The sequence below is a fragment of the Pteropus medius genome, unplaced genomic scaffold (genome assembly GCF_902729225.1).
Source record: "Pteropus medius unplaced genomic scaffold, Ma_sr-lr_union100, whole genome shotgun sequence".
Classification (NCBI taxonomy): Eukaryota; Metazoa; Chordata; class Mammalia; order Chiroptera; family Pteropodidae; genus Pteropus; species Pteropus medius.
Genome location: NW_024349800.1, coordinates 2,270,036 through 2,297,688, shown reverse-complemented (window position 1 = coordinate 2,297,688; position 27,653 = coordinate 2,270,036). Strand labels below are relative to the sequence as shown.

Genomic DNA, 27,653 nt, shown 5'->3' with positions numbered 1-27,653 from the left:
TACCATGAAGTACTTTCAGGATCCAAAAGGCTTGGTCCTTAAACTTGAATACAAAATTAGATGGCATTTTATACATTCCTTTCCCCGATAAGCTGACCCACAGCAACCTTCCTCAATTCAGGAGGGAGAATGTAAGTGAGTTGAGAAGAAGGGACCAGGCGGTGCTTCGGAAGTTAGAATCTGTTATGTTGTGTTCTTGCCAGAGCACACTGCATCAAGTATCTCCCCTCAGTGCTAGGGAGAAATTATTTGGGGCCAAGGGAAGAGGAAGGGGAAGGACTGAGGGATGGAGTTTATCTTCATGTGATCAGTACAAGTGGTAGGCACTTTGGCTGTGAGGTGATTCCTATGGGACTATTGGGCATACAACCCTATTTATGCCCAAATGGGGCACAGAGGTGTGTTCAACTAAGAAATTGCCCACTTGGTTGACATCTAATAAGCTCTTAATGCTGAAACAGACCTTAATCCAACAATCCCACTTTCTGCAGAATTTGAGGCCCAGAGCTTGTTTCATAGTAGGACCACAAAAAGAAAATACTGACCAACTGACCAAGAATAGTGAAGCTATTTGCCCAAAGTCTCATGAAGAATTATTGCCTGAGCAGGGCACAGGAAGAACCCTCTACACTGTGCTTCCAGTGGCAAGATAATAAACACGAAGTGTTTTTTTCTCTTTGGCAATAGGACCCAAGACATGAAATATGAGCTTGGCAGAGAGTTTCATATTGCGTTAAAAGGACAGATAGATTTATATTGGGGTAGTAAGTGCTCAGTCTGAGCCCAAGCATGAATGATTGGATTCCAGCCTGAGTGTTGAAATTCACTACAACACTGGGAGACAAGTTAGTCTGCTAAGGGAGCTGTAATCTTTTAGTCTTTGGTTGCTCTTGTGTCAATCCTGTAGTCAGTGGATGTGCAAGCAACACTTTGTACTAATTTTCAGTTAATGGACTCTTATAAAGTAATAATCATACCATTAGGAAGAATCACACCGGTTTGTACAACTTTTTAGTGTTTATAGACCTCCTTCATGTATGCATATATTTCCTAATTTGATTTTACCACAATTCTTAGGTAGGTATCATTAATCCCTTTAAAGATTAGGTTAATGCCTTGGGGCAGAGCTGGAACTAACCCAGAACTTATTTTTTCAAGTCCATGTTTGAGTATGAAATACTGATACTAGACATAGCATGTACATTGTCGGCGTTCAGGCTTCTAACATGTTATTAAGCCATTAAGCAAATATAACGATGTTGTATTTTTTGTGAGGCTTTTCCTAAAAGTTTGCTGGACTCAGCATTTGAGAAGGTACTTCTATGGATTCCTTTTCTTATGTCTTGCTGCACTTTGTCTATCCTCAAATGGAGAGTCTCCCGAAGAGTTTATTTTGAAGGTTCACCGATTGACAACAAGAATTGATAACGGCAATTGGAAGGACTTGCTTAATGTGCACTGTAAAAATGAAACTCCTTCAAATAACTAGGCCCCAAATTTTAACCAGGTTAAAATATTTGAAATTTAAACACACATGCGTGCACGCACACACACACACCGGAAATCAGACCCTTCTTGTTTCTCCTTCTCTCCTTTCCAAAAATCAATTGGCTAGAATTTGCAAAGTTGCCAAGATGAGGTAATGGGCAATAACTCACGTGGCTTTCAGAAACATAAATCACTCCTCCTTTCTATCCTGTGGCAAGCCTTCTGAGTAGTAGCTGCAATGTGCATAAAATATTTGGGCTTCACTGTGGCCTTGGATATTCTTCCATGTGGCATTCTCATCAGAAGGTCAAGGAAATTCATCCTGCATCCTATTACTGTCAGGTGAATGCACACATGGCCGGAGGCACCTTCTCAATAAAGATTAGCATCTCTTGCCCAGGCTGGTCATTTCAGTGTGAGTTAATGGGGTCAAGGTGGGGACAGCTGTGACAGAGTGAGGGCCTCCCTACTCTGAGTTTGAATCTAGGGGGACTGGCTAAAGCGACTAGCTAAAGTGACATTTGTGGGGAGGGGTTTTTGAAGTCATAAACTAGAGATTTATAGATTGTTTAGGTACAGCATTAATATTAAATAGTGAATTTGAATATATTTGGTCAGGTCTGTGCTCTCCGTATTGTTTTATATCAGGTCTCTAATCACACTTTTGGTACCTGCCTAACCCCCAGGGATATTTGAGGTCGTTAACCCTGTAGGAGTTGTTACCTTACTATGACCCAACCGTGGTCTTCTCAGGGCCAACTGATAGTATTTAAAAAAAATTTTTGCCCCTTTCCATATTAGAGGAGTGATGCCTATTATTTAGAAGATTTGAACAATATAGACAACACAATGATTAGTACAGGAGTTGGCAACTTATGGCCCATAGGCCAAATCTGGCCTCTTGCCTTTTTTTTTTTATAAGTAAAGTTTTATTTAAACACAGCAATGTGCATTCATCACCATACTGTCTGTGGCTACTCTTGTGCTACAAGGGGAGAACTGAGTAGTTAGAACAGACTGTAAAGCCTGCAAAACCTAAGATATTTACCATCTAGTCCCTTACAAAAAAGTTTGCCAAGCCCTGGCTTAGCACATAGGTGGTTGGTAAATATTTACTGAAGAAATGAATCAATCTGTAATCCCGCCACCCAGAGATAACCATGATTAACATTTTGGTGTATATTCTTCAGTTTGTTCTTTGTGTATAAATAGCTATAGTTACATTTTGGGAGGACAAAACCATACATTCTATTTTTGTAACTCGCTTTTAAACTGTATGTTATGGGCATTTTCCAAGGTTATTAACTATTTTACGTGATTTTTAAACTACATAGAGCATATTGCATGGATGTGCCAGGATATTTAACCAGTCCCCTGTTGCTGGATTATGTTATGTTGTGTCCAAGTTTTCACTTTTATGAACAATGCTGTGATAAATCTCTCTGCTCATATGTTGTGTGCGTGCGTATGTATGTGTATGCCTCTAATCCTAGAAGGGGCATTATTCCATGTCATATTGCTAATTAGTTTTTTACCTAGGTATGCCTTATCCTCCCAGTACGTTGGGAGTTCCTTGTTGGCAAGGATCCTATTGTATACCTATTTCCATCTCAGCTCCTCCTTCTAACAGAGACATAGTAGGCAGTCAGTAAATGTTTTTTGTGTGTGTGGTAGAATGTGCTGTTCCTTTTCTCTGATTGTCCAGATCCTATAAGTCCTGCTTTTCTTTCATGAGGCCTCAGCTGATTCTTCAGCACCCATGGTCCCTCCCTCTTCTAGGCATCTGATTTTCTATGTCATTCACTACTTAGACCATATTCTGTAATTCTTTGAAATAGTGATGTAATGCCCAAAGCATTAGTTTCTATGGCTGCTATAATAAATTACCACACAGCTAGTGACATAAAATAATGCATTAGTTCTCTTACAGTTCTAGAAGTCAGAAGTCTGAAGTCAGTTTCGTCAGGCCAAAATTAAGATGTTGGCAGGGTCCCACTTTCTCCTTCCAGAGACTCTAGGGGAGGATCCATTCCTTGTCTCTTCCAACTTCTGGTGGCTGTTGGCATTCCCTGGCTTGTGGCCACATCACTCCAATCTCTGCTTTTGTGGTCATATTGCCTCCTTTCTTCTGTCTGTGTCAATCTCCTTCTTGCTCTCTCCTTTAAGGGCACTTGTGATTGCACTTAGGGTCCATCTGGATAGTCTAGGATAATTTTATCTCAAGTTCTTTAACTTAATTACATCTGCACAGTCTTTGTCTGCCATTTAAGGTAAAATTTACAGGTTCCAGAGATTAAGAGCTGAATATCTTTTGGGGGTCATTCAGCCTACCACATACATCATTTCATTTGACTGGCTAATTGATTCATTTAAAAATATTTGTGAAGAACCAACTTGGTGGCAGGCACTGGCACTGTGCTAGCTGCCTTTCATCACAACAGGGCAGAGAGGCCTTATACATAAAGAACTGCAGTCAACATAGCTGAGCACTGGCCAAGCAGCTGGGAGACTCAGGTTCTGGTACCAGGGTAAGACTCTCTATTCCTCAGTTTCTCTTTTTGTGAATTAAAGGGTTGGAGCAACCACCATTTCCTGAAGTGAAGGATAGAGCACCACTGTTGGAGTGTGTGTGTGTGTGTAATGATTTTAGGTGGTTCATAGAGACAACTGAATAGCACTGACTCACAGAAATAGAGTTATTTCCTATTTAATCCTCCTTTAACCCTTCTGATTACCTTAAGGAGAAAGTCAGCATTAGGTGCTGGTGTGCTTTCGACACTCCCTCTAATGCTTCCTCTTTTTTTTTCTTTTTTCCTTAAAGGGACAACATTTATTCATGTTGTTACAGTAAAACCAGGGGGAAGAGACTGATTTTAGCAGTTAGGAAAAAAAAGTACAAATCTGAAGTTTGGCCGTTAAGTTATTTACGACAATGAGAGGAAGAAAAAAGACAAGAAGAAGTTGTTTCACATTACAGACCTCCCCACTACCCCAAAGCCTAATACTTGCTTACCAAGTCAAAAAAATAAAGACACAGTTGATTCACAAGCCGGATGTTTGAACTTGAGTAAGACATTTATAAAAACCTAGACAGGGGCAGTGTCCTCCCCCAGCCCAGGTACCACTGGGCACAGCACAAGAGACTAAAAACTCTACAGGGGGAAGGCTCAAGGTTTGGGAGTATAGGCACCCCACACCTGGCTCAGGGATTTGAGAAGTGAACTAAACCTACTTGGAAAAGAATTGGGAGAAAAAACCAGCAATTGCCTTCTGCAGGGGTGGAGATAGGGAAAGAGGTAGGGCCAGGGACAGGAGCATTTCATATCACTAACCTAACTTGGGGAACTGCAAGGGACCATCTTCAACTGGCCTTAAGAGGAAGACCGAGTGGATGACGGGAGAATCATCCACAGGCGAGAAAGGAAAGGAGGAAAGGGAATGTGGCTGGGAGGGGGCAAGAGCCCCTTCTCTTTCTGGGCACAGGAAGGCGGCCAGGGCACCATGTCCAGGCAGTGATGTCACAAGGACAGCACAGTTTTTGCAGCTTAAGAGATCCCCCACCCAGCTACTCATTCTGCTGGCTGGCAGGTGTAGGGCCACTCTCCGCCCGGTGGGAGTGGACAGCTCTGCAGCCTGGGTCCCTGCCTCTTCTCCTCCCCTGGAGGCAGCACTAGCCTCTGCCCCCTTGGCCTGGGCTCCTGGCTCTCAGAGGTGGCAGCCCTCCCTTCCTGGGCAGTGCCTTCCTCGCTGCAGGCACCGATCTCTCCCTGCTCCTGCTCTTCCTCTGTGGGTGAGGAGGCAGACGAATCACCCCCACCCTCCTTCCAATTTCTCTTGAAGGACAGGCCACTCAACTTGAAAGCCTTCTTGAATGAGAATTTCTTCTTCTTGGGGATCTCCTTGGCGGGGGCGTCTCCCTTGGCCCCAGTGCCTTGGCTAGTGGGTACTGGCTCCATGGCATCGCCAGTGGCCCAGGCAGCCTCTTCTGTTTCATTCACGCGGGAGGCGGGGCGGGGTGGGGGCAGGAAGGGGTCGACCCCCTGCACCCTTGGGGGATGAGTCTCCATTCTTTTTCACGTGGCCATTCTCCTGTCCGTTGGCCGTAGTGTGTGTGTGTGTGGGGTGGGCGGAAGGCTGCTGCCTTCGCGGTCACGTCGCCCCAGGGAGCCTTGGAGCTCTGGCGCCCATGATGGGTGCGGGGACTGCTGGGGGGTGCCCGGAGCCGTCTCGGGCTCGTGCCGCAGGGGGATGGTTCTGGGTTGGCTTGGCGGGTGGAGGGGTGGGGCTTGCGCCTGAGGGAGAGGAGTATGCGGGAAACCGAGCTGTATCTCTGCTCCGCGCGGGACCCGCTAGCTGTGCCCACCGCCGCTCTGCTCCTCGCCAGAATGCTCCCAAACTCCTTTTATCAAAAATAAAACAGGTCTCAGGTTACAGAATCTAGGTAAACTTTAATAGCATTAGTTTGGGTTCATTGTATTTATTTTTATACTTACCTTCCATTAACGGCAAGTGATTCAGATTTTTCCATTTGGCAATACTATAAGCATCTCATGTAAAAAGTGAGGTGATTTAAAGAAATATATTAAATAAATATGGGCCTGATGGTTTTGTGATAATGGCTCTGAAGTTTGGAAATTCTTTAGATGTTTCTAGGCTGGCCCCCAGATCTCTGATCTATTTTAGTTCTAGGAGTTGGTTAGGATTGAAAACATGAGAAGCATTCTCCTCAGAGGACGCAGCTGGAAATTCGGCATTAATGAATCCTGATCTCGTCCCATTTAAGTGCGTCTGATCCTTCAGGGACCATTGGGCAGCAAAACCATGAATATTAATCTCGTATCGAAATTGATCACGGCCCATTTTAACGCAGAGCTTCTGGTAGGAGGAGGAGGGGGCTTGGCCTTATTCTGACCAAATATCTGGAAGATGGGGAGGCAACTCTGACTTCTTCATGATAGGGAATGGCTGTTATTTGGACACGGCACAGAAGGTATGAGGAAATCCTCTCTCCCACCCACTCTGCTTCCCACTTTCTGCAGGAGGGAACTGGTTTAGCAATCCAGGTGGAGTGCTCAGAGGACCGCAGAGCTGGGTCTTTGCTTTAGGACCACGGTGGGAAGTGGGAATCTCTTGTCTCCCATCTCTTCACCCATATCCAATGCTAATTCCCTGGTGTGTTTGGAATTTCCTTTTAGAGAAAGATTTTCCTGGTTGACAGATAGCACCATTATCACCATTATTAAATAACTCTTATTTTTTCAAAACACTAGCCCATATACTGTGCTTCCTTTCTGGGGGAGGAAATGGTGGTGAGAAGTGAAGGAGACATGCCAGTCATTTCACTCAGCTTCTTCCTACCATATGTATTCCCCCATCCTCCAAGAAAGCTAGAAGCAGGTATAATTTGAAGTCTCAGGAGTTGATGTGCTTTAATGATCTGTGCTAAGCCTGTCTTTTGCTACCCTGAATAATTGTGAGATGGCTAAAGACAGAGTGTAAAATCTTGGCTGACTTGGTATAGTACATATGGTAAGGAAACATCCCTGGCAAGTGGTACAAAATTTGGAAGCAAAAGACTCCTTAATGTTTAGGTGAAATTAGGAAAGTCACTTTACCTTTCTGTACCTCAGTCTCCTCTTCTGCAAAACAGGAGAACAGTAGTAGCTCCTCCTAAAGCTGTAGCATAATATTCACTGCTTTGCTTAACAAGGAGAAAATTCATAAGAAGCATTCAGTGCTATAATTGTGGACTGTTATTCCCTCCATTTTGCTGATGAGAATGCCAAGGCCCAGAGAGGTTACTGACTTGCTGAAGGTCACACAGCTAACAAGCTTCAAGCCCAGCTCTGAGCTCAGATCCCAGACCCAGCTCTTGGTACTGCATCACTCAGCTACCTATTTGACAGTCCCATTCTGGGGCTTATTCCCTTTGGTCAATGGGATCAGAGCTAAACCAGGGCAGTGCCTGGCAGGGTCAGGCCAGTTGGAGTTGGAATCCTGTGATTCAAGCAGATCTTTTCCCTTCTCTTGGGTCTTAGTTTTCTCATCTGTAAAATAGTGTGAAACCCAGTTCCTCCCTACCGCCCTCTTCTGAGGTCAGAAGCAGTGATGAATGTGAATAGGCTTGGTCAAGATTAATAAAGGACAGACCGATGTCACTGGTAGGGATCCTTGAACTAACGAGGGAGACAATACTAGGTAACAGGAAGCACTGGCGTCTGCAGAAGGGACGCCCCGTGGAGCTTGCTCCCAGTTACCAGGCTTGCTCCCAGTTGCTACCAGGCTGGCTTCCACCTGGCCTGCAGGCAGCAGAGAGGATGGTCATGGTTGCTGGGGAAACGGCCACAGCCACTAGATCTGGCCTGGCAGCTGGTGCCCTCTGGCAGGGCGTGGAGCCCGAACGCCCTCGGGGGCCCAGGGCCCCCACAGCAAGCCAACTTTCCACACACCGAGGACTGGGAAAAGGGGTGGGGATGCTGAGCCTTTTGTGCATGGCCGGGAGAAGGACTGAAACTTGGGCACAGACTTTCAGGGAGGCCGGGGAAAGAGCAGGGAACCCCACGTGGAGAGGGGAGGCCAGGGTAATGGTCTAGAGTAATACAGCCCTCCTTGCAAGGTTGTGGGCCAAGGGGGTGAGATGGGCCTGGGAAAAACCTAGCTCAGTGCCCAGTGTGCCCCATGCTCACTCTGCGTGGCTAACAGCAGCAGTGATGTCTCATTCCTGCCATTTATTGCTTGTCTACTATGGCACCAAATATCATGCCAGGCACTTGATATGCACACCATCTCTCTTTTGACAAATACATGAGGAAGGTATTTTTATTCTCCATTTTACAGATGACAAAACAGACTCTGAGAGCTTAAGTGACTTTTACAAAGTGAGGAAAACCAGGTTAGGAGCCCAGGCTGGCTGTCTCCACAGCCTCTGAGTGTGTGCCACCTTTCCACGGAAGCAGTTTGCTGAGGGTCTCCTAGGTGCCTGGCACATTACATGCATTATTGCAGCAATCCTGCAGGATGGGCATAGTTACCTGCCTTTTACAGATGAGAAAACAGCTCAGAGAAAATGACTTGCCTGCCTAAGACCTCACTTGGCAGAGACAATATTTTACCTCATGACAGTGGCTGGAGTCCAGGCTCTATTCATTCTGCCACACCACCTCCCTCTCCTAAGGCTGGAGTTGGACAACAATCTTCAGGATGCTGGGCGTTGGGTTGGTGGCAGCGAGAGTGAGTCTCCATCATTATGCTGTCCTGAGTGCCTCATAGACCCTGTTATGCTGCCTTTATTGGAGGGGTTGTATACAAATTCTTAGTAATAAAACATGAATGTCATCTCTGCCTCAAATGGACCTTATTTTCCATTTGATGAGATGAAAAATGGCCACAAGAAACAATAACAATAAGTGATAATTATAGCTAACATGTTAAGCTTCTAATACAGTGCTGTCCAACAGAAGTTTCTGCAGTGATGGAAATATTCTGCATTGTCCAATATGGTAGCCATCAGCCACCTGTGCTTTTGAGCACTTGAAATGTGGCAAGTGTGACTGAGGAATGCATTTTTAATTTTAATCAAATTTAAATAGCATCTGTATTGGACAGTGCCTTGCGAAAATAGATGAAATACTATACTAAGAGTTTTCTCAAATGATCGCTTATCATCCTTATAACAGTAAGAGATAGATTATTATCATCCCCATTTTACAGAGGAAACTGAGTCCCAAGAAAATGAGGAAACAAATTTGCCTGGCTGAACACGTGACAGGGCCAGGATTTGAACCCCCTGGGCACGTAAATCCAGAGCCTACTACATTGCGCTGTGTTACCATACTGATGTTTCCCTCCACCACAGGAGGGCTTGAGGTCAAGATCAGGATGCACTAGGATGGATACGATGACAGTCAGGACTGGTGAGAATGCACCAAGATGACAGATGGAGTACGGGGTGGAGACAGGAGGTAAAGTGGGACATGATCCCTGCAAGGGGAGGCATTGGATCCCCCAGGGAAAGTACCTTGACCTGGAGATTGGGTAATCTGTCCTGTCTACCCCTTACTCTGGATTTGAATCCTGGCTCTGCCACTTTCTGGGTGACCCTAGACAAATCTTTCTGGCTCACTGAGTCTCAATTGCTTCATCTATAAAATACGAATGATAATAATACTGACCTCATGGGACATGGTGATATTAAGGCATGATTGTGCTTAGATGTGAAAAGGCCCTGTCAGCTGTAGCATACCCTACTGTTGGTTCATGCTCCTTGTTAGCTCCTGAAACTTTATACTGGGGAGGATATACCAGCTGCCTCTGGGGAGCAGAGGAGGTTAAGCACGCATATGATCTTGATTTTCAGGACAAATATAATCTGTGAAAGTGGGGCCTCACCGTCCCAGGGGTTGCTAGGAACGTTACCTCGTTCTCAGGACAGGGTCCCAGGATTAGAATTCGGTGGAGCCTGGGAAGCTGCATTTAAATTGCTCTTAAGGTCACACTCCGGCCCCTCTGTCTAACCCAGGAGAGCCATCTGCAGGCTGGGGACAGAGGCCTCTGGGGACAAGTTATTGGCATTCCTAACTGGTCAGACCTGTTAACCAGAGCTGCAGGCTTTGTATCAAGTTTCTGGCTTTGTCTGCCTTTCTTTTCTTTTTTATTGTGGAAAATTTCAAACATTACAAAGTAGAGAGAATAGTATAACAAGCCCTTCCCCATATCCATCATTACAACTAAATCTCTACAATACCTATAACCCTATCAGTCCCTGGCACCTCACCCAAGGTTATTTTGAAGCAAATCCCAGCATGTCTTCCTTTTAAATAGTCCTTGTGACCCTCTCATAAATTTTTGGCCCAAGTTGAATTGGTACCATTTCAGGAGAGGGCAGTTTAGCAGTCTCAAAATACCAATGCAAGTGCCTTTTGATTTGGCACTTCCACTTTATACAGATGATATACCTGCATGTCTGCAAAATGAAGCTTGTATATGGTTATTCATTCCAGAATTGTTGATGATAGTAAAAGATTATACAAAAAAAGAAACATTCAGAAAAGGGAACTTGTTTAATAATTTTACAGTGGAATTCTGTAGTTTTGTAAAAAGGAATGAGGAAGTTCTTTATATAATGATATGGACTGACCTCCCTAATGTATTCTTAAAAGAAAAAGGTAAGGTACAGAATGCTGTGAGTTATACACTATAATATATATAAAAGTAGAGGAAAATATACATTTTAAGTAAGCTATTATTTCTGGAAGGATGCACATGAGCCTGATAACTTGGTTGCATGGCTACAGGGCAGCTAGGTGGCTGGTGGACATGGGTAGGAGAGAGACTTTTCTCTTTATGCCTTTTCTACCTTTTGAATTTTATACTAATTTTTAAGATTCCTGTTTTTGCTATCTAAAAATAGAATTCTCTTTTTTCTGTAAACCTAAAAATGCTCTTAAACATATAGTCTATTAATTAATAAAAAGGTATTTATCCAAATGATTTGGAAACTTTCATCCACACATGCACAAAATATTCATAATTACCAAAAATTGGAAGCAACCAACATAACCTTCAATAGGTGAATGGATAAACCGTGTATGTATTCCAGACAATGGAATAGTATTCAGCAATAAAAAGAAATGAGCTATCAAGCCATGAAAAATTATGGAAAAACTTTAAATGCTTATTCTAAGTAGAAGAAGCCAGCTTAAAAAGCCTACATAATGTTTGATTCCAACTATATGACGTTCCAGAAAAGACAAAATTATAGAGATAGTAAAAAGAATAGTAGTTGACAGAGGTTGGGGAGAGGAGGGAGGGAAGGATGACTAGGTGGAGCTTAGGGGATTTTTTTTTTTTTTAGGATAGTGAAAATTCTCTATATGATAACGACTATACTATAACATGTCATTATGCATTGTCCAAACCCTAAAATGTAAAACACACAGAGTGAAGCCTAATCTAAACTATGGACTTTGGTTAATAATAATATATCAATATTGTCCATCACTTGTAATAAATGTACCACACCAATGCAAGATGTTAATAATAGAGGAAATGTGCAGGAGAGGGAGAGGGGGGCATATAGGAACTCTCTGTACATTCTGCTTAATTTTTCTGCAGACCTAAAACTGCTCTAAAAATAGTCCATTAATTTAAAAAAATGAAATCCTAATTACCTTAGATCTAAAGAGTCTCTTCGCTCCCTCTGCTAGTGAGGTTGTGGTTGTGAGTGGGGTGAGGAGTATAAGGTCACCCTAGGCATTGCCATAGGCGGCAGAATTGTTGCAAGCACAATGGTCTTTGGTGAGACTGTTGCTTGGAGAGTAAGCAGGAGCATTATGAGGGATGATATGCAGGCGGTAGATGCACGAGCTTTGAATGTCAGAGGATTTTGGCTTTGATTCTATAAGCAATGGGGAGCCATGGAGAATTTTATCAGAAGAGTGACACAGGAGAGCTGTGCTTCAGGAGACCTAGGTTGCAGAATTAGTTCTGCCCCTTCGCTGGGCCCCATGCCTCTGTCTGTAACCCAGGAGGCTGCATGCACTAGGCCATCGGGGAGGTCATCATCAGCTCTAAGGTTCTGAGATCAAAGCCTTTCTAGATTTCCCAAGCCCCCGCGCCGCCCCCTTTCTTTTTCTGCTATCCAATGCTGTGCTGTGACTGGAACCGCCCCCTGGGGTAAATGTCTGCCCAATAAAGCCTGTTTTATTTTATTATTTTTTTTGCTCCTTTTGAAATCTTCAAGGAGAAAAACCAAATCTGTGCCTGCCCCAAGGAGGAGCAACTTGGAAGGGAGTTAGAAATAAAGATATGGGTAATCAAATCCCCTTAGGGTTCCAGGGCACAGGCAGGCTGCTGTCTGCACTCCTGCCAGGGCCATTTCCTGCTAGAGAGACTTGACTCTGAGGTGTCCAAGCTGCTAGAGGTTCCATGCACGACCCAGCCTGGAAGGCTCCAGCTGGTTGTGTGAACCGGGGGAGGTTTCTCTGCTCCTTCCAAGGCCCTCCTGTCACCACAATGTGATTTATGAGCTTTTCCTCTAAAATATGAGAACATTGGCTCCTGATTATGTCTTGTAATGGAGGAAGGCAGTGGCTGCAGCATTTCTGATAAATACTATCTCTTTAGACCACCATCTTGTTATAAAAAGGATGCAGAAGGGTGAATAAAAGTTTTTTTTTTTTTTAAATAACATGGCCTATCTAGCAAGGTGTTGGGTGCGTCACTGTTCCCATCTGAAGAATCCGGGCTGGATTTCTAGCTTAATTGCCACATACCAGCTGTTAAGACCAGAAGCTACTTAGCTCTGAGCCTCCACTTCTTCATCTATGGGGAAAAAGTAGGAGCGCATTAGTAGCATCCACTTAATAGGGGGTGCTGCACAGATCATGTGAGATAAATATCTGAAGAACTCAGCATCAGGCCTGGAACAAGTGATGTGTTTTGGAAGTGCTAAGGATTATTATTAAGATTATTATGAGCCCCAAATAGTGGATGGTCTAAAAGTAATTCGAAAAATAGTTGGAAAGCATTTTTATAACTATGTGTTGATATGGCAGGGCTCGCGTTTGTGGGAATGACAGCATCTCAAGCCAATTCAACAAGTAGGCCGTATCATAGGTGTAACCTGTATAGTGTGTTACCTGTATAGTTCACAGAAGAAAATGTGACCTTGGGCAAGTTCCAGATCTTGTTTTACACAGAGCCTCGGTTTCTTCATTTGTAAAAATGGATAATAATAATATCCACATCTTGTGTGTGGTATGTAGTATGAGGTATGTGTTGTGTGTGTATAGTGTGTGGTGTATGTGTGGGGTGTGTGAGTGATGTGTGGTATGTGGGGGTATGTGTTGTGTGATGTGTATGTGGGTGTGTGGTGTATATATGTGGTTTTATGTATCTGGGTGTGGCTTGGCATATATGTGATGTGTATGTTTTTAGGGTGTGTGTGTGTATATGTGAGGTGTGGTGGTATGGTGTGGTGTGGTGTGGTGTGTGTGTGTGTGTGTGTGTGTGTGTGTGTTGAGTGAGACTCCCATAATCACAATATCTAATGCCCTTAGGTAAAATCACTTGGTAAAGGTAAATAGTGATTTGCTATACAGATATTTATATCCTGATGACCCACATGTGCTGGGAGAATTCATCCTCAGAGCTTAAATTTCATTTGAAGAGCTAAGGCAGATAAAACGTGGGTACATTAAAGAATTAAAAAACATCATGAGGTGGTCTGAGACTAAGTAACGTGAGAGTTCAGAGGAGGGTCACGAGGGCCAAGCAGTTCAGACTTCCTGGGAGGAGCAGGGCTTGACATGGGCTCTCAAGCAGTGGTTTTGGTTTTAAAACTCTTTTTGCTTGCCTACCCTCTAAATGAACTTTCGGGGAAAAAAGTCTCTTTTGCCTCACACATTTTAACTTGACATCTGAAATGTTTCATTATAAGTTCAAGTAGTTACAAAGGATATATTTCTGCCATACTGTAAATATTCACCTTGTGGAATAAAATTACACTACTCTCTTAAACGTATCAAGTGGAAGTTAAATAACATAGTAATTTTTAATTTTGCCTTTTTATTGAAGTATCACTTATATATAGTAGAATGCACAGATCTTAAGCATGCAGCTCAATTAACTTTAACCAGAGTACTGACCATCCAGATCGAGGTAGGATATATATCCAGCATTCCAGAAGGTACCCTTGTGCCCCCTCTCAGTCAGTATTCCTCCAAAGATGACTATTTCTCTGATCTCTATCATCACCGTATCATATCTATCACCATAAACTAGTTTTGCATGATGTCCTTTGTCCTGGCTTCTTTCGGTTAACATGAGGTCTGTGAGATTCAAGCATGTTGCTACAGGTTCATGATTTTCATTGTTGTATAGTATTCTATTGAATTAATCTCTCGCTTTGAAAAAAATCTTGTCTACTCTTAAAGGACATTTTGGGTTGTTTCTAATATTTGGCTATAAAGCCACTATGAGTTTTCTTCTCTCTATATATATTTTGTAGATACAAACAGTGATTTCTTTTGGGTATGTATAAATGAGTAGAATTGCCACGTTATAGGATAAATACCATAATACATTGATATCTACCACCATTCATCAAAAATTACCCGCACGAGTCAGAAATTTTACATTGTTCCTTTCTTTACCTTCTGAACTCTTAATTCCCTTCTACTTCCTTCACAGAATTTTATCTTAATATATTTTTATGTTTGAAAAACTTTTTTATTGATTATTCTATTATACTTTTTTATTTTACCCCAAATATGTATATAAATTGAAGTAGATGTTTAAAAAAATTTCCTTTGACCATAAAACTCTAAGTATCTTTCTTTCAGATTAATTTATCACACAACTTATCAAAATAATATCAATATTTTATAATTTGATAAATAACTACTAAACATGAAAAGTAAGATAGTATGAGAAATGCTTTTCATAATGAGATGGATGGGATGGTCGATAGCAGTACTTCTCGTACTTTAAGGTCCATAAGGACCATCTGGAGATCCTGTTAAAATGCAGGTTCTGATTCAGAAGGTCTGGATCGGAGAATGGGATTCTGCATTTCTATTAAGCCCACTGGCAGTGCCAATGCTGCTGGTCCACAAACCACATTTTGAGCAGCAAGGGTTTATGGTCCCTACATTAAAAGGAAATTTGCTAACACCAACGTTCTCAGTTGTCCATTTTGGGAGGCACCCAGATATCTTGACACTTTGGGGCACTGCACCATAGATTCTGGATGAGGGCGAAGTTGGTCTTTCTTCTGCAAAGAGGAAGAACTGCTGTGAACAGGGAGATGGGAAAAGCGAGGGATCATGCCATCTAGACTGAGACACATTCTTAGGCAGAGTGGGAGAGTGGGAATGGAAACAGGATCTCCAGCTGATTCTCTTATAACAACTTCCTGCCCGTGTGCCCATTGGGGAGTCTTCGTGTACCCCAGGGTAGGGCTGCCTGTTTTGAAGACCAGTTTTCTGAAGGATGCTAAGATGGTGCTAGCTGTCATTTCAGACAAGGTGGCCATTTATGCAGGTGGGGTTGGACATTTCAAGGAGTGGTTTGGAGAGTCCATTGCAGGTAAATACTGAGAAGGTAAATTTGGGCCTGGGTGGTAGATAACCTTGAATTCTATGATAAGGAATTGGATTTAATACTCAGACAGAGGGAGCCATGGGGCGATTTGAGAGGGTGCTGGTGTGAGCAGTGCTGTGGGGAGATTGATCTGTAGAGCATCTTGTGAAATGGCCAGGAAGGAGTTAACGCATGGGAACAGCAGCAGTGACAATGCTGTGGGCTCAAGATAGGGTTGGCTGTAGTTATTGGGATTTGGCTGGGATTTTTATCTCCATCACCCTTCAGCTTTTGAACTTTTGCCCTGGTTGCCCAGACCTGGTTTGCTCTATTAGTATTTCCTGAAGTGTGGGCTGCATTCCTCTAGGGGTACCTGAGATGTTTATGCATGGAGCTCAAGATGGTTCAGACATTGCTCATGTTCCCGTTTTCCTTTTGTTCATAGAGAGTGAGTAGCTTAGGCTTAGGGCCTTAATAAGCAAGTCTCTAGAGAGAATTTTACAAAATTTTCATTTTCATTGAATTAATTTTCTATATACCAGGATAGGAAGTGGTTCTAGTTTCCCCCTTACCATGGTGACATAAAACTGTTCATTTTAAATAAGTTCATTTCAATAAGAAAAGTGGGCCAATTTACTAGATGATATAGCATGTGGATATGGCAGGAATTGTGTGGCAACATGCAGTGGTTTAACTTTGGGAAGCATTAGGTTAGACCATGTGGCAACAATTGACATGTCCAAGGTCTTTGTGCCAATGACTGGAGGCTGGGGCGGGGGGAGGGGGGTCGGAGGGCGGGTGGGGAGCTGCTGAAATTGCAGGACCTGGGCCTCTGGCACTGGGTCAGCTGGGTGGGTCCCACTGCTGTCCACATCACCAGCCTGATGCCCCGCTCCTTGCCTCTGCCTGTAGAGATCCGCACGCAGCTGGTGGAGCAGTTCAAATGCCTGGAGCAGCAATCCGAGTCTCGGCTGCAGCTGCTACAGGACCTCCAGGAGTTTTTCCGCAGGAAAGCTGAGATTGAGCTGGAATACTCCCGCAGCCTGGAGAAGCTGGCTGAGCGTTTCTCCTCCAAGATCCGCAGCTCCCGGGAGCACCAGTTCAAGTGAGAAAGGGGCCAGGGGTGTGGGGTGATGGGAGGCAGCGCTGGGGTGGGTGGGCAGTTGGTGGCAAGGCTGAAAGGAGGCAAGGACTCACTGGAGGCAGATGGTTGCCTCTGAGGCGCTGGGTCTGCAGGACACCTACTCCTCTGAGCCTCGATTTTCCTTAATGCGAAGTGAAGATAGAAATAGTTCTGCATAAGGATGCTGTAGGGAATAAATGAGTAATCTGAAAAGACTGCTTGCCACAGTTAGTAAGTGTTCAATAAATAGTTGTTGCTTATCCTACCATACACCAGCCACTGTGCTGGCCTCCATTTGGGCCAAGGTGATACCCCACTTCCTTTCAGGGCATCCTGGCCCTATCCAGTTCTCTTTTATTTTGGGGTCAGCCAGTCTATCTGAATTCCTTAAGCACAAGGACCTCAGAATTTTTTCTCCATGGAACTGATGCTCAAAGCATTCTTCTTCCTTACTCCCCTGGAGGACTGGTGCTGGGCTTTCCCCCTGCTTTATTTACTTATTTATGTTGCACAAACCCTCTATGTGTTAATTTCTCATACCCCAAGTGCTGAATTCCTGGAAGCATGGTCCTCTCAGGCATGTGAGAGGCTCCAAATCCTTTAGCTACAAAACCTTCTATGCTTAAAACTCTCCTAAGTATAGGCAAGAGCTGCAGCCTCACTGGGACACGTTTACCCCGCAGAGCAGGCACACTCTGTAACTGTCTTTCCCTCTGCAATGATCTCCAGATGTTTTTTCTCTCTGCCCATCTCCAGCAAATGGCCCTCAACCCCAGGAGACTGGAGACAAGCTTCAACCCGCCCAGTCTGATCCTTCCTCCTCTGGGTCCAATCTCTTTTTCCCCTTCCTACATATTTTTTAATTGTGGTAAAATAAACATAACATAAAATGTACCATCTTAACCATTTTTAAGTATACAGTTCAGTGATATTAAATACATTCACACTGTTGTGCAGCCATCACCACCATCCATCTCCAGAACCTTTTTCATCTTTCCAAATGAAACTGTCCCCATTGAAAACTAATTCCCCATTTCTCCCCAATCCCTGGAACCACCATCTTGCTTTCTGTCCTTATGAATCTGATTGCTCTAGGGACCTCATATAAGTGGAATCATACAGTATTTGTCTTTTTGCGACTGGCTTATTTCATTAAGCATAATTTCCTCAAGATTCATCCATATTATAGCATGTGATAAACTTCCTACCTTTTTAAAGCTGAATAATATTCCATTGTATGTACAGACCACATTTCGTTTGTTTATTCATCTGTTGATGGACACTTGTGTTGCTTCCACCTTCCTCTCTAATTTTGCATTCCAGTCTTGCCAGAGAGCATGCTTCCTTTAAACTCCCCAAAACATCTTCCTTAGTCTGTGCCACAGCATTTGAATACTGGCTTTTGTGCCTTCTTCTCTTGACATTTGAGAATAAGAAATTGCTTTATTAAAGGGCAAAAATTCATTACTCCTTTGCAAACATCATGTTTGTTTTTCTACCAAATTGCATCTCTTCAAACTTTCACTGCAGAAGGAAGCTTCTATTAATAATTTTCTCCTAGGCACTAAGTCCTTTCACATACAGAATCTCATTTTTTTGATATTTTTTGGAGAAAATTTGTATTTTTTTGAAGCAATACAACTAAAATGCTTATTGATAAAATTTAGGAAGTACAGAAAAGTAGGAGAGAAAAACAATTGCACAGTTCTGTCACTCAGAAGCGGGTGCTGTTCACATTTTGGTGAACATTTTGCTTGTCTTTTAATATTAACAGCAGTAATAATTTATTGAGCGTGTTAACTGATCACTTACTTTGTGCCAGGTGGGTATGACCACCCCATCTTAAAGAGGAGGACAGTGAAGCTCTGAGAAATCTGCTTGTCTGAACATGTTTGTGGACCAGTCACTGGAAAGAGACAGATTTGAACTGTCTCTCTCATTCTGCCTCCTCGGCCTGAGATAAGAAAGGGCCTGGATGCAGCCTGGGAGCAGCCAAGGAATCTGCACACTCTCCTAAAATCACAGACACAGACACACACTCGGAAACCCACATCTGTGGCTTAGCCGTCACTGGAGCCATCTAGGGCTGTGTGGTCAGGCTGAAGCCTCAGCTCCTGTCCTTCTCCTTTCCTTTGGTTCAGAATCAGCTCCCTTTTCATCCTCAATGTGAACATGGGGGGCAGGAGAAAGGCAGGGCACTGGGGGAGCACGGGCAGGGGTCCCCTGTTCCCTTGTATCATCTATAATGAGCTCCGCCAGCCCCTCATGGGTTCATTAACCAAGGCTACCAGATGGAACAGGAGCCCCAGCTGGCAGTCGGGACAAGCAGGCTGCTTGACACTGTATGAAAGTCTAATTAGGGTGTGGGCCAGGCCAGTGCAGCTGGCGCAGGCCCTCTGCATGATGCTAATTTGAAGGCAGAGCCCCCAACGGCTTTTGGAAGTAGGAGTCTCTAGGGGATGCCTGGACTTGCCCTTTGACCCCAGGGCCAACCAGCACTGACCCCTGGCTGCCTGTCGTTTAGAGCTTAGCACACAGACTCTTCGTCCTGGCTGTCCAGAGAAGCCTTGTCCTGCTGTCTTACAGATACTTCATTTAAGAGTGTCCATCTGTTTACCAGGTAGATGCTCAGGGCCTTGAGGGCAGGGTCCAGGTCCTGTCATTTTATTCCCACTGCAGTGGGCCTAATGCCAAGCAGTGATAAGGTATTTGCAAATGAGTGGGGGAAAGAGGTAGGGAAGGGATGGGAGGGAGAGGCTTTACTCAGTCTATAAAGTCCACTTTGGCAGAGAGATTTGATTCAGAGAGGGATCGATTTGCCCAAGATCTCACAGCAAATTAGTTGCAGAACTGGATGGGAATGATCTTAGTCCGTTTGGCTGCTATAACAAAGCACCATAGACTGAGCGGCTTATAAGCAGAAATCTATTTCTCATAGTTCTGGAGGCTGGAAGTCTGAGGTTAAGGTGCCAGCATGGTCGGGTTCTGGCGAAAGCTCCTTTTCGGCTTGCAGACTGCTGCTTCTCCTTGTGTTCTGACATGGTGAAGAGCACAGAGAGGAAGTAGGCTCTAGTGACTCTTAAAAGGGCACTAATCCCTTTCATGGGGGCTCCACCCGCATGTCTTCATCTAATCCCAACTACCTGCCAGAGGCCCCACTTCCTAGTAGCATCACATTGGGGATAGGGTTTCAACATCTGGCCTTTGTGGGGACATGTAGTCAGTCCAGGAACTCAGGTGCCTTGACTCCAAGTCTAGTGTTCCTCTTTTTGCTCTATGGACTGCAGCTGCTCCCTACCCACCTAGACAATAAAAAAGTTTACAGTTGCCAAGGAGGTGCTGTGTCTAGGGCTAGACTTACCTGGACTGAGTTCTATGTGGCACATGAGTCAAAGAAAGGCTCAGATGATGGCTCTGAGAGTTTACCTGGGGCAGGTTGAATATTTAGAGAACAATACCATCACATGTTTCTATTGTAACCACACCTTTTCAAAGCACTCTGACATCTTTGCTTTCTTATAATCCTGTTGATAAGCCAGGGACATAGAGAGGAGCCAGAGGTTTTATCTCAAGCCAACTGTGCACCAGACAAGCCAAGTAGCTTACTTTACAAAGGGCCCACAGTGAGCTTTTGCGTGGGAAAACCCAGAGTTCCTGACTTCCAACTCCACGTCTTCATTCTAGGAATCCATGTCAGTCATTCATTTATTTGAAATGTATGTTCTGAGGACCTCTTATTTTCCTGGACTGTGCTCTGTGCTGAAGACACAAAGATTAACGAGACACAATCCCTGCTCTCAGATTTTCTCTCTTCTCTCAAGAGATGAGTGCATGACTTAGGGGACACCCATGGCTGGCATAACTGGGGCAGGCACCTAACTCCAGTGACTCTGCTCTTTAAACCCTGCCACCTGCTTGCTCTCCAGGTCTCAGTGTTTAGATGTCACTTTCTCTGGAAAGCTGTCTTGAGTCCGACCTTGTGCTTGCTCTGTGTGTCAGTAATATTCTGTACTTGTTGATTGGCTTATTCATCTAATATTTATTGAGCACCTGCCATGTGCCAGGCCCTGGTTTATAGTGGTAAACAAGATAGACTTAGTTCCTGCCATGGTGGAACTTAGCATCTAGTGGAGGAAAGAGATGAAGAATCAAACATTAAAAAACGATAATGAAAGGAAGAAAACATGTTATCAAATGTTTGCTAGGATAGCAGTAAACATAACACAAAGTGTTCTAGTTGTCTGTTTTATATAACAGCAGTACTCTCCAAACTTAATGTATCTCATGACTTAATGGGTCAGGAATTTGGACAGGGCTCAGCTGGGTGATTTTTCTGCTTTATGTGGCATCAACTGAGATTACTCGGTGATATTCAGCTGGTGGCTGGTCTGGGGTGGAAGGTCTGAGATGGCTTTACCCATGTGCCTGGTGCTTTGGTGGGGACAGCTGCAAGGCTGGGCTCAGCTGGGCTGCCTCCCTCTCCATGTGGAGTCAGGGCCTCTCTACCTGGCGCTTCAGGCAGGTGTTAGACTTCAGACATGGTAGCTCGGGGCCCTGAGAGAACAGTGGGGAAGCTGCAGTCTTCTTCAAAGCTAGGACATAGCCTCACCCTCTCAACTGTAGCTCAGCTTCAAGGAGATAGGAAATAAAGCCCTCCTCTCGTTGGAGGACTGTCAGAGGATTTGCAGCCCTCTTTAATCCTCTATCCTGAGCTAGAATGGTGGCCAGGGAAGGTTCCTTGAGGCAGTGGCATTTAAGCAGAGCCCTGAAGGATGAGAAGGAGCAGTCATGGGAGACAGTGTGAAGGGAGAGAGATCAGTGGGGCTAGAACTGGTGATAAAGGCAGAGTGGGAAGTTACAGAGGCATTATAAATAGGAAGTAGCATGATCTTATTTGTTTTTAAAAGATCACCTTGGATTGGAGGGGGCAAGAGTGGAGCTGAGGAGACCAGAGGGGTGGATGGGAGTGTCACTCTCCAGGCAGCTGGTGATGATCACCTGAGTGACCGCAGAGCAGATGAGGAAGGGATGGACAGATGCTAGGAAATCTTTCTGAGGTAGCATTGGGGAAAAGAGAGGAATCAAGGATGTCTCCCACTTCTGACTAGATGGAAGGACTTGAGAAAGGGGGTGAGGCAAAAGCTGCCACCCTGTTTTCTTGTCTGGATGTCCCCTTTTTGACAACCACTGGGCTATGAGCTTTGAGATGGCAGAAAGGATGGCTGTTGACCTGGGGTCCATAGCACCAGGTTTGGCATATGGTTGGCATTCACTAAATGTTGAATGAATGAATGAAGGTCAAGTGGCAATTAGAGGTGCTTTGGACTGGGGCTGGTGGGAGGCAGGAAAGGGGATATTTGTGTTCTGGCTGCCTTAGGAACTTGATGAGGCCATTTGGGCGAAGGGTCACCTATTCCTGTGCCTGGCATCTGTCTCAGTGTTGCTGAGAGAACAGAGTGTAGATCCCCTGCCAGGTGCGTATAGACCACAGAGCCTGGAGCACTAGTTTATAAAGTGTGGTTCTGACCACAGCGTCGCGTCATGTGGGGACTTGTTAGAAATGTAAAACGTGGGGGCTCTCCCCCTGCTGCATGAGAAACTCTGGGGGTGGGACCCAGCAATTGGTATTTTAACCAGCCCTCCAGGGTATTCTGATGACTGTGCACATGTGAGAGTCATCCAGTATGATGATTTTCTAGGTGACAAATTATTTATGACTCACTTTTGAGTTGTGCTGGACTTCTAGACCCCTCCTTTTCCCCAACGTAAAATCCATAATCCAATGCCCTTTCCTAGCCAGGCCTGACCTGAGCTCAGCTGGTCCTTTTCAAAACCTGGAGCTGGGAACCCTTCCTGAGTAGGAGTGTGCTGTGGAGGGACCCACAGGGGGCCTGAAACTTGCCTCTTAGGGAAGATGGGTGTTCTCCAAGCAAGTTGTGTAGTTATAGGAAGACAGGGGTTTCCTGGGACTAAGGCTTTTTCTTCTTTCAGAGCACCTACCCATACTTTAAGATATCTGGAGAGTCAGGGGGTGGGTGGGGAGAATGAGTGGAATTGGGAAAGACTGCCCACTTTGTACCCCCTCTTAGAGATTCTTGACACACCATTAGGATATGAAAGGCTCTGAGAAGTTTTGCAATAAATAAGCCTGTTGACTTCTTTCTGATGCTGTTTGACTATAGAATTCTCCCTCCCCTGTAGTATTAATATTCCCCCGAACTAGCACTCTCTGTTTGAAAAGCTCTGTTCTAGACAAACACAGGGCTCCCTCTGGAATACTGGTGCTGCAGACAGTACTCTGTATGTGAGGTGAGAGTCTCTTCCATCTAACTCCTTAGTTTTGATACCCTTCACCTTTCAAGGGATATACCTGATAAAATGCTCTCTCCATAAGGTGGTGTTGGTTACTACTTTTTGGACAGCTGTGGTGGGGGTGGGGGTGGGGGAAGCAACAGGGAATTCTATTCAAATGTGTTTAAAATGGACAAAGTCAGAATTTGGAAAGAGCTGGGAGGTGCTTGTCTGTTTAATGAATAATGTTTAATATTCTATGCAAAAGAGGTTTGGAGCACCTCTCAGCTTCATAGAGCAGTTGGGAGGGAGGATTCCAGTGAGCAACTAACTCGATTGCCAAGAAAATGCATTTTTGGGGGGGATAAAGCATCACAGACTTTTTTTTCACAGAGGTAGCATTTCCCTGAAAAGATGCTCTAATTTAGACTGACTCTTCCAGGTGAATCCTAAGCAGAGAATCGCTTTTGTAGCTAGTAAATCGAGCTTATAAATGTGCCAAAGATTCAGAATGAAATGGTTTCTCAGAGGAGGCGGGGATAATGAGGCAGGTCCTCCAGGTGTGGCTTGTGTCTCCATTCATAGCTACTACTGTTACTATGACTATCATCCTAGTAATGGCTTTCCAGTAATACTTTCCGGAGCTGAGATTCTCCCAGTTCAGTGTGCAATACAGATCTGTTCTGATCCCAGTGTCTGTGCTGTGCAGGAAACACCCCCACATCCATATTAGCATGTGCCAATGGCTCTACGAGATGTTTCATAAGCATTGTCTCATTTAACCTTCATGGTAAACGTTGTAAACCTTGAGGCAGGCAGTATCTCCATCTGTCTAGTTGAAAACAGTGAGGTTTTGAGAAATTAAGTAGTTTGTCCAGAGGAACACAGCTAGAGCAGGTTAAGTAGTGAGCAAAAATTGTAATTTTGGTTTATCTGGCTGTAAAATGCAAAACTGCTTCTAGCTGCATGACTTTGGGTGTGTCCCCTCACCTCTCTGGGCTGGTTTTGTGTTTCCTGAGAGTCACCCATCAGTCCAGACACCATCGTCCTTATGCTTATGTCAGGGGTTCCCTCTTCTTCTGCCGGTCAGCTCTTGCTCATCCCACCAGGACCAGCTCAGGGTTTGCCTCCTCTGGGCAGTCCCCGCTGTTTATTCCAGGCCCACAGTGATCTGTATGTCACTCTTATGGGGCTCTGGGCAGATTCTCAAAGAACGTTCCAGTTCAAAGGTCTGGTTCTCCCACCTCAGTCTGACAGCTGCTTGAAGGCAAGGGGCCATTTCTAGTGTCTGTCTCTGTCTGTCTGTCTCTCTTTCTCTGATACATAACAAAAGCTCTGTCAAAGTTTTTTTTAATGAATAACCAAAAATACCAAGATATGACCAAATGCTTTCTTCAAATATGTGAAGGAAATAGGCTTATGTTGTGTGGCTGCAGAAGAAAAGTAAGGTCCGAAATAGTATTTTCAGAGAAGCTGACTTCAACTCAACCTGGATAACATTCCAATAGCCAGAGCTGTCCAGCATGGAAAGAGCTTGCCTTGGAGGTGTGAGCTCCTAAGTGTGGAGGTTTGTACTCAAAGGAAGGGTATTTTAGGAGCATGTTTCTGTAATGTGATGGATTGTCAGTCAGACTGGATCAGTGCTCCTCAAAATGAGGGAGGGATCATCAATAGCACATGAACCATAAATATTGAATTATATTTTCAATTCTTTTTCAATCTTTGTAGTTGCCTCAAGGAGAAAGTCTTAGTTTGGTACAATGTATTGCTAATGCCTCTCTAATCTCCCTTTTTACAAATTGAGGGGGCATCAGCATCTGCCTAGGCCTGGGTAATACTGTTTTGTTTTCCTTTAACTTACTTTTCTAGTTATCTTCTATTTATGGTAGGTAACGCTGGTTTTTAAATTTTTGTTTTAACTAAGACCAATGAGAAGTCCTTTATAAATTCAGTGAAGTAAAAAAAGACAACTAAAAGGGAGTGTTAAGTATGGTGGTATGCAGGAATGGCAAAAGTCTTGAGGCTAGCATAATACCTTAGGGCCTCTTGCACGTCCCTTGGAAAGTGAATGTCTTCCATTGCAATCCTCCCTGCCCTCCGACTTCCTTTTTTCATTGCTGGGAGGATTTTAAGCTAGGAAGCTTAGCCTTAAGGGTGGTCTCTGCGATGGTGATAGCTCCTTCTTTTCCCTTCAATTTTTGCTTTTGGTCCTTTCCCAGATCCCACCCTAGATTTCCTAGAATCCTCAGAGACTATAATGAGCGACTTGCAAAGTACTAAACAAGATGTGATTTATTTATGTATGATATGCTTGATATACATGATATATGCATATCATCTACATTTTATTCTAAAAATAAAAAATAGATATTGTGATAAAGGAGATTTTAACAAGCTGTAATATGCAGGGGTTTAGTTTTGACTCGACTTCATTAGGCAAATAGGATAATAATGACCTTCGAAGATTATACAGTACCTTACACTTTGTAAAATGCCTCCACAGCTTTTACCTGCTTAAATCCTCCCAAGAATCCTGGTAGGGTTGAGAGGAGTCAGGGGAGTCATCATCACCTCTACCTGACAGGTAAGGGACTTAAAGGCCAGCTAGAGTGAACCTGGCTTAGGATCCCCAGTTGACCAATGAAAGAACCGGGCAGAGGAGCCATGGTCAGGGCCCTTCCTCTGCCTAGCACTGTACATACCACATGGTGCACCCATACTGCAGGTGGATAAACCAAGACAAAAGGGGCTTACAGGGAATGAAAAAATGAGGTTGGCCAGGCATTGCTTGGAGGCACGGATTTTCATTTTCATACCAAGAATACATTCAGCAAGTCCAAGGGGAGCTCAAAGGTAATGCTGGACACCAGACCCAATCTGCTGCTGTCCCTTTGATGTGTGAAGAGCAAATGAGCAAGGGAATAATTCTGCCCTAGGGTGGAGGGGGAGTCACAGGATCATTTGCACTGGGCCTTGAAGTACATGTAAGAGTTTATAGGGGAGACAGTAGTAATGGGGGGAAGAAAACCATTTGTAGAGAACCTACCATGGCCCATACATCTACATACACTGTCTTGGATTTTCCCAACAACCTAGTGAGGTGCTGGTGGTAATAATAGTGATGACAATAATAATTACTATTATATGCTGGGTTTGATGTTAGGAACATCTCATGAATTACTTTATTTTGTCTTTAAAGCACCGCTGTGAGGTAAGTGTTATTAACCCCATTTTGTAGATAAGGAAAGAAAAAGTTTAACTGACTTCCCAAATTCACCCAGCTGGTGAGGGGCAGAAGTGATATTTGAATTCCAGCTTTGACTCCATAGCACCCTAGCATGGTAAGCAGAAACAACATCAGCCAGTTGACCCAATAGATGTAGTTTTTCCCATTCTGAATTACTCTGTCTCAGGGATTGCATCAGCCAAAGGTAGCTTCTAAGTCAGTAGATTTCAACTGGCGCGAAGGGGCTCCCTTGTTCTGAAGCCTCATGCCCACTGTCTGTCATGAGGTGGCTCCAAGGCAAAGCCCCACATCAAACTCTTCCTTCTCACCTATACAGCAGCTCTGCTTCACACCTAGCCTTCCTGCCACTGTGATCACATGACTGGCCTACTTATAACCTTCATTCAGCCTTGACCTATGAGGTCCTTTGTGATCTAGCACAGCTAGCTGCCTCTGCTTCCGCCATGCCCTGCTTTACTGCGGCCCTAGCCAGATAGCCTCAGAGCAACCCATGTCCTGTCCGACTTCACAGCTTCACATCCAGATTTCCTTCTGCCTGCAGGATGCTCTTATCTTTCTTTGTCCTTTCCAATGACAAACTCTTATGTGTACTTCAAGGCCCAGTGCAAATGTTCCTGTGACTCTCCCTCCATCCTGAGGCAGAATTAACCCCTCCCTCCCTCCTCTGAGATCTCATTCCTCACATAGCATAACATAGTAGACATCTGTTACTCTTCCCTGCTCAGCATCACTTCTCCTTTTTTTTTTTTAATCTAAAAATGTTTTATTTATTTTCCTCCTTTATTTTGATAACAATATCTAGATTTTTCTCTGGGGAATCATCCCTGAGCAATGTTGAGCCTGTAACCAGCAGTGCACCATCTTGGCCACAGAACTTTAATTTAGTGAGAAGCAATTACAAGCCTTTTGGTGGAACAACTAGGAAAAAGCTCTCTTTCTACTGGGATTACTAGCAGTCAGGGTATTTTTGGTCTGGAGAAGGCTTGCCTGAAAGTAAAGCCAATAGATAGAGGAAAACAGAGCTAAGAGATGGAGGTCCTGATGAGCCCCTGGATCCAGCTATGCCTGAGGCTGACCACCTCCTAGTCCTTTACATTTTTTTTATTAGAATTTTTGAGCCTTTAAATTTCTCCTCTTCCCATTACTACCATTTTTGCTTAAACCAGTTTGAAGTATTTCTGTCACTTCGACTAAAGGTGTTCTGACTAATAGCCATAATTCTTGTCGTGTGTTCATGTCATCGATCAGATTGTGAGCCTTCTTAAGGCACATCCAGTCATCTTTTTAATTTTCTGTGATTAGTACATTGCCCAGCACATAGCAGATACTCGACAATATTAGAAGAGTGAGTTAATGAATAAATTGCATTCTGCCAAAGGCTATGGAGGGAGACAAGGAAATATAAGAGATTGTTTCTACCTT

General features: G+C 44.1%; 1 protein-coding gene across 5 annotated transcripts in view; it reads left to right on the top strand.

Moving 5' to 3' along the window:
* Positions 1-27,653, top strand: part of SRGAP3 (SLIT-ROBO Rho GTPase activating protein 3) — a 239,674-nt gene that overhangs the window by 95,609 nt on the left and 116,412 nt on the right. For all 5 annotated transcript variants that reach the window (XR_005658157.1, XM_039886636.1, XM_039886638.1 and 2 more), the window contains one exon: positions 16,483-16,675. Coding sequence is in view for 4 of the 5 variants with exons in the window: in XM_039886636.1 (XP_039742570.1) it covers positions 16,483-16,675 (193 nt within the window). In the remaining variant the exon portion in view is untranslated. The remainder of the gene's footprint in view (positions 1-16,482; positions 16,676-27,653) is intronic.